This window comes from Oncorhynchus tshawytscha, linkage group LG08 (genome assembly GCF_018296145.1).
Source record: "Oncorhynchus tshawytscha isolate Ot180627B linkage group LG08, Otsh_v2.0, whole genome shotgun sequence".
NCBI classification, from domain to species: domain Eukaryota; kingdom Metazoa; phylum Chordata; class Actinopteri; order Salmoniformes; family Salmonidae; genus Oncorhynchus; species Oncorhynchus tshawytscha.
Genome location: NC_056436.1, coordinates 85,891,895 through 85,899,910, shown reverse-complemented (window position 1 = coordinate 85,899,910; position 8,016 = coordinate 85,891,895). Strand labels below are relative to the sequence as shown.

Here is an 8,016-nt window from a genome sequence, read left to right as displayed (position 1 = left end):
GAAGAGAGAACTTAATGTCTTAGTGTCTTTATAGATCTGTTGAAGTCAACAAAGTGAAGGGCAATAAAGGTGTTGGATTAATCTAAAAGGGTTTCTGTTCTCAGAACACAATAAAACTAATAATCTGAAAGATGTTGTCATGACACGTTGTTTTCCACCTCTAATGCTGTTCTGTCTTTCTGACTGGTTCATCTTTAAACAGACTGTTATTATATCCTAATGAGCTGTTCTGTCTTTCTGACTGGTTCATCTTTAAACAGACTGATATTATATCCTCATGAGCTGTTCTGTCTTTCTGACTGGTTCATCTTTAAACAGACTGTTATTATATCCTTATGAGCTGTTCTGTCTTTCTGACTGGTTCATCTTTAAACAGACTGACTCCCAGAATATAACAGGTAGTGTATGGTAGTGAAGGCCATGGTTGATATAACAGACTGACTCCCAGATTATAGCAGGTAGTGTATTGTAAAGAAGGCCAGGGTTGATATAACAGACTGACTCTCAGAATATAACAGGTATTGTATTGTAAAGAAGGCCAGGGTTGATATAACAGACTGACTCTCAGAATATAACAGGTATTGTATTGTAAAGAAGGCCAGGGTTGATATAACAGACTGACTCCCAGAATATAACAGGTAGTGTATTGTAGTGAAGGCCAGGGTTGATATAACAGACTGACTCCTAGATTATAACAGGTATTGTATTGTAATGAAGGCCAGGGTTGATATAACAGACTGACTCTCAGAATATAACAGGTATTGTATTGTAAAGAAGGCCATGGTTGATATAACAGACTGACTCCCAGATTATAACAGGTATTGTATTGTAATGAAGGCCAGGGTTGATATAACAGACTGACTCTCAGAATATAACAGGTATTGTATTGTAAAGAAGGCCATGGTTGATATAACAGACTGACTCCCAGATTATAGCAGGTAGTGTATTGTAAAGAAGGGTAGGTAGATGTGGGGAGGGCTGGAGGGTGGAAAAAGCAGGGCTGGGGACGGATGAGGCAGGGCTGGGGACGGATGAGGCAGGGTTGGGGACGGATGAGTCATGGCTGGGAAGGGCAGGGTTGGGGACGGATGAGGCAGGGCTGGGAAGGGCAGGGTTGGGGACGGATGAGGCATGGCTGTAAAGGGCAGGGTTGGGGACGGATGAGGCTGGGCTGGGAAGGACAGGGTTGGGGACGGATGAGTCATGGCTGGGAAGGGCAGGGTTGGGGATGGATGAGGCAGGGCTGGGAAGGGCAGGGTTGGGGACGGTTGAGGCAGGGCTGGGAAGGACAGGGTTGGGGACGATGTGGGGAGGGCTGGAGGGTGGAAAAGCAGGGCTGGGGATGGATGAGGCAGAGCTGGGGACGGATGAGGCAGGGTTGGGGACGGATGAGGCATGGCTGGGAAGGGCAGGGTTGGGGACGGTTGAGGCAGGGCTGGGAAGGACAGGGTTGGGGACGGATGAGTCATGGCTGGGAAGGGCAGGGTTGGGGACGGATGAGGCATGGCTGGGAAGGGCAGGGTTGGGGACGGATGAGGCTGGGCTGGGAAGGGCAGGGTTGGGGATGGATGAGGCAGGGCTGGGAAGGGCAGGGTTGGGGACGGATGAAGCAGGGCTGGGAAGGGCAGGGTTGGGGACGGATGAGGCTGGGCTGGGAAGGGCAGGGTTGGGGACGGATGAGGCAGGGCTGGGAAGGGCAGGATTGGGGACGGATGAGGCAGGGCTGGGAAGGACAGGGTTGGGGATGGATGAGGCAGGGCCGGGAAGGGCAGGGTTGGGGACGGATGAGGCAGGGCTGGGAAGGACAGGGTTGGGGACGGATGAGGCAGAGATGGGAAGGACAGGGTTGGGGATGGATGAGGCATGGCTGGGAAGGGCAGGGTTGAGGACGGATGAGGCATGGCTGGGAAGGGCAGGGTTGAGGACGGATGAGGCATGGCTGGGAAGGGCAGCATTGGGGATGGATGAGGCAGGGCTGGGAAGGACAGGGTTGTGGATGGATGAGGCAGGGCGGGAAGGGCAGGGTTGGGGATGGATGAGGCATGGCTGGGAAGGGCAGGGTTGGGGACGGATGAGGCAAGGCTGGGAAGGGTAGGGTTGGGGACGGATGAGGCATGGCTGGGGGACGGATGAGGCATGGCTGGGAAGGACAGGGTTGGAGACGGATGGGGCAGGGTTGGGGACAGATGAGGCAATGCTGGGAAGGGCAGGGTTGGGGACGGATGAGGCATGGCTGGGAAGGGCAGGGTTGGGGATGGATGAGGCATGGCTGGGAAGGGCAGGGTTGGGGACGGATGATGCATGGCTGGGAAGGGCAGGGTTGGGGACGGATGAGGCATGGCTGGGAAAGACAGGGTTGGGGACGGATGAGGCAGGGCTGGGAAGGGCAGGGTTGGGGACGGATGAGGCAGGGTTGGGGATGGATGGGGCATGGCTGGGAAGGGCAGGGTTGGGGACGGATGAGGCATGGCTGGGAAGGGCAGGGTTGGGGACGGATGAGGCAGACATGAGGAGGGTAGGTTTCCGGGACTGCCTTCTTCTGGCCCAGGCAGGGTGGAGAGAGCTGCTGCTGTCTGTCTGCTTCATCTAATGACACTGTCTGTCTGCCGCATCGAATGAGACTGAATCTCTCTCTCTCTCTCTCTCTCTCTCTCTCTCATATACCATTAACTTATTAAACTACATAATATGTACTAATCGTAGAACATACTGTTTTGTAGAAATGTTTGCAGTAAGCTACTAATATCAATATACTCTTCTCACCCATATGCCATCTAAAGCGCAAATACATTGTTTCCCTCCATCGTCTCAATTTGAAATAACCTGTCCTCTTATATGATTTTCAGCCGTCGTCTCATTTTGATACAGTCTTTTGAAATAGCCTGTCCTCTTTTCTGATTATCAGCCATTGTCAAACACACTTGGCTCTGAAAAGACTCTTCACTCCCTCAATAGTGTGCAGCGAAATCTACTTGACAAAAATTGTAATGAGTATAACATCCTGGCATTAAAAGCTTGCTCGATTGACACATAAAATAACATGTTCTTTTTTTGTTTACCTGATCGGCCTACTCTTTAGAACGCAGTCTGGGGGTATGGGAGCATGGCTATGGGGGTATGGGAGCATGGCTATGGGGGTATGGGAGCATGGCTATGGGGGTATGGGAGCATGGCTATGGGGGTATGGGAGCATGGCTATGGGGGTATGGGAGCATGGCTATGGGGGTATGGGAGCATGGATATGGGGGTATTGGAGCATGTCTATGGGGGTATGGGAGCATGGCTATGGGGGTATGGGAGCATGGCTATGGGTATGGGGGTGTGGGAGCATGGCTATGGGGGTGTGGGAGCATGGCTATGGGGGTATGGGAGCATGGCTATGGGGGTATGGGAGCATGGCTATGGGGGTATGGGAGAATGGCTATGGGGGTATGGGAGCATGGCTATGGGGGTATGGGAGCATGGCTATGGGGGTATGGGAGCATGGATATGGGGGTATGGGAGCATGTCTATGGGGGTATGGGAGCATGGCTATGGGGGTATGGGAGCATGGCTATGGGTATGGGGGTGTGGGAGCATGGCTATGGGGGTGTGGGAGCATGGCTATGGGGGTATGGGAGCATGGCTATGGGGGTATGGGAGCATGGCTATGGGGGTATGGGAGAATGGCTATGGGGGTATGGGAGCATGGCTATGGGGGTATGGGAGCATGGCTATGGGGGTATGGGAGCATGGCTATGGGGGTATGGGAGCATGGCTATGGGGGTATGGGAGCATGGCTATGGGGGTATGGGAGCATGGCTATGGGGGTATGGGAGCATGGCTATGGGTATGGGGGTATGGGAGCATGGCTATGGGGGTATGGGAGCATGGCTTTGGGGGTGTGGGAGCATGGCTATGGGGATATGGGAGCATGGCTATGGGGGTATGGGAGCATGGCTATGGGGGTATGGGAGCATGGCTATGGGGGTATGGGAGCATGGCTATGGGGTTATGGGAGCATGGCTATGGGAGCATGGCTATGGGGGTATGGGAGATTGGCTATGGGGGTATGGGAGCATGGCTATGGGGGTATGGGAGCATGGCTATGGGGGTATGGGAGAATGGCTATGGGGGTATGGGGTATGGGAGCATGGCTATGGGGGTATGGGGTATGGGAGCATGGCTATGGGTATGGGGGTATGGGAGCATGGCTATGGGGGTATGGGAGCATGGCTATGGGGGTATGGGAGCATGGCTATGGGGGTATGGGAGCATGGCTATGGGGGTATGGGAGAATGGCTATGGGGGTATGGGGTATGGGAGCATGGCTATGGGGGTATGGGGTATGGGAGCATGGCTATGGGTATGGGGGTATGGGAGCATGGCTATGGGGGTATGGGAGCATGGCTATGGGCATGGGGGTATGGTAGTATGGCTATGGGTATGGGGGTATAGGAGCATGGCTATGGGGGTATGGGAGCATGGCTATGGGGGTACGGGAGCATGGGTATGGGGGTATGGGGGTATGGAAGCATGGCTATTGGGGTAGGGTAGCATGGCTATGGGGGTATGGAAGCATGGCTATTGGGGTAGGGTAGCATGGCTATGGGGGTATGGGAGTATGGCTATGGGGGTATGGGAGCATGGCTATGGGTATGGGGGTATGGGAGCATGGCTATGGGGGTATGGGAGCATGGCTAAGGGGGTATGGGAGCATGGCTATGGGCATGGGGTATGGGAGCATGGCTATGGGTATGGGGGTATGGGAGGATGGCTATGGGGGTATGGGAGCATGGCGATGGTGGTATGGGGTATGGGAGTATGGCTATGGGGTATGGGGGTATGGGAGCATGGTTATTGTGGTATGGGAGCATGGCTATGGGGGTATGGGGGTATGGGAGCATGGCTATGGGGTATGGGAGCATGGCCATGGGTATTGGGGTATGGGAGCATGGGTATGGGGGTATGGGAGCATGGCTATGGAGGTATGGGGTATGGGAGTATGGCTATGGGGTATGGGGGTATGGGAGCATGGGTATGGGGGTATGGGAGCATGGCTATGGGGGTATGGGAGCATGGCTATGGGTATGGTGGTATGGGAGCATGGCAATGGGGGTATGGGAGCATGGCTATGGGGGTATGGGGTATGGGAGCATGGCTATGGGTATGGGGGTATGGGAGCATGGCTATGGGGTATGGGAGCATGGCTATGGGTATGGGGGTATGGGAGCATGGGTATGGGGGTATGGGGTATGGGAGCATGGCTATGGGTATGGGAGCATGGCTATGGGGTATGGGAGCATGGCTATGGGTATGGGGGTATGGGAGCATGGGTATGGGGATATGAGAGCATGGCTTTGGGGGTATGGGTATTCAGATACAACCTCTGTGTCTAGGGCTCTATTCAATCCACATGAATGTTCAGCTTTACGGCGATATTTAAATTTAAAGACATTGTTCCCAAGTTTAGAAGTCACGGTGAACGCTGCAAATGTCAGCTCAATCGGAATTGACCTTTACACTTCTATCGTTGGAACCTGCACAATTTCAGCAGATAAAACACAGGCCTTAGTCTATGTTTGAAACCCCACACTAATCCTACTACTGCTGATCAGAACCTGGCTATGAACACAGACGAACCGGTGCCTGTATATAGTCTCTCTACTGTTATAGCCTCGTTACTGTATAGAGCCTCTCTACTGTATATAGTCTCTCTACTGTATGTAGCCTCGCCACTGTATATAGCCTCTCTACTGTATATAGCCTCGCCACTGTATATAGCCTCGCCACTGTATATAGCCTCGCTACTGTTATAACCTCGCTACTGTTATAGCCTCACTACTGTATATAACCTCTATACTGTATATAGTCTCTCTACTGTTATAGCCTCGCTACTGTTATAGACTCTACTGTTATAGCCTCGCTACTGTATATAACCTCTCTATTGTATATAGCCTCGCTACTGTTATAGCCTCGCTACTGTTATAGCCTCGCTACTGTATATAGCCTCTCTACTGTATGTAGCCTCTCTACTGTATATAGTCTCTCTACTGTTATAGCCTCGCTACTGTTATAGACTCTCTACTGTTATAGCCTCGCTACTGTATATAACCTCTCTACTGTATATAGCCTCTCTACTGTTATATCCTCGCTACTGTTATAGCCTCGCTACTGTATATAACCTCTCTACTGTATATAGCCTCTCTACTGTATATAGCCTCTAGTGTATATAGCCTCTAGTGTATATAGCCTCTAGTGTATTTAACCTCTAGTGTATATAGCCTCTAGTGTATATAGCCTCTACTGTATATAGCCTCTACTGTATATAGCCTCTACTGTATATAGCCTCTACTGTATATAGCCCCTCTACTGTATATAGCCTCTCTACTGTATATAGCCTCTCTACTGTATATTGCCTCTCTAGTGTACATAGCCTCTCTACTGTATATAGCCTCCCTACTGTATATAGCCTCTCTACTGTATATAGCCTCTCTACTGTATATAGCCTCTCTACTGTATATAGCCTCTCTACTGTATATAGCCTCTCTACTGTATACAGCCTCTCTACTGTATATAGCCTCTCTACTGTATATAGCCTCTAGTGTATATAGCCTCGCTACGGTTATTTTTCACTGTTATTTTACTGTTGTTTTTATTTTTTTACTTACCTATTGTTCACCTAATACACTGTTGGTTAGAGCATTTAAGTAAGTATTTCTCTGTAAGGTCTACTACACCTGTTGTATTCAGCATTTCACTGTAAGGTCTAATACACCTGTTGTATTCAGCATTTCACTGTAAGGTCTGCTACACCTGTTGTATTCAGCATTTCACTGTAAGGTCTACTACACCTGTTGTATTCAGCATTTCACTGTAAGGTCTACTACACCTGTTGTATTCAGCATTTCACTGTAAGGTCTGCTACACCTGTTGTATTCAGCATTTCACTGTAAGGTCTACTACACCTGTTTTATTCAGCATTTCACTGTAAGGTCTAATACACCTGTTGTATTCAGCATTTCACTGTAAGGTCTACTACACCTGTTGTATTCAGCATTTCACTGTAAGGTCTACTACACCTGTTGTATTCAGCATTTCACTGTAAGGTCTACTACACCTGTTGTATTCAGCATTTCACTGTAAGGTCTACTACACCTGTTGTATTCAGCATGTCACTGTAAGGTCTACACCTGTTGTATTCAGCATTTCACTGTGGTACCTGTTGTACTCGGGCGCACGTTACAAATAAACTTTGATATGATTTGATTACAATCTATTTTCTAAGTTATTGGGTTATGTGTGTAACTTTTCAAGTAATCATCTGTTTGTCTTTGAAGCTCAATTAGGCCAATTGTAGAATATGCGTATTTTCGGATTGTTTCTACAACATAACTATGCACAGTGACCACTGAAATACATGATGTGTCTTTTTTCCACACAGTATAATATGAAACAACAAAAGGGCGAACAATATGTGACGCTAAAATCATCAAAGAAACAATAATGAGAATTACATCGGTACCAGGCCCACCACCAATTAAATTTAGAAAGTAGGATACATTTAGTGTTAAGAAGGTCTCTGTGATATCGTGTTCGACTGATTGGTTACATCGAAACTCATTTGTAGCAATCAGAAAGCTGCACCATTGGCTGTTTATTTTTAAAAACAACACTTTTCTGTAATGAATACTCAACGGTTTAATCAGCTCTGACCCACCAAACAGCTTTACACACACATACACACTGCTTATTCTCTACACAAACCACACACACACTGCTTATTCTCTACACACACCACATACACACCACACACACCACACACACACCACACACACCACACACACAACAAACCACACACACACAACAAACCCACACCACGCACCACACATCACACAACAAACCACACACACCACACGCACCACACACACAACAAATCACACACACCAATATTGTCATATTCAAAAGATGATAACAAACAACTCAATATTTCCTTGTTTTTACTTGAAAAGTTGTTTCTCTCTCAGTTCGGCCATT

The 8,016-nt window shown here is 49.3% G+C and overlaps 1 protein-coding gene across 1 annotated transcript; it reads right to left on the bottom strand.

Moving 5' to 3' along the window:
• Positions 1–864: 864 nt before the first annotated feature.
• Positions 865–2,586, bottom strand: LOC121847036 (vegetative cell wall protein gp1-like). Its single transcript, XM_042326334.1, has one exon. The coding sequence runs from the start codon at positions 2,584–2,586 to the stop codon at positions 865–867; it is 1,722 nt and encodes a 573-aa protein (XP_042182268.1).
• Positions 2,587–8,016: the final 5,430 nt, after the last annotated feature.

Excerpts from the sequence above, each read along its gene's own strand:
- LOC121847036 (XM_042326334.1), bottom strand. The coding sequence starts at position 2,586 with ATGAAGCAGACAGACAGCAGCAGCTCTCTCCACCCTGCCTGGGCCAGA.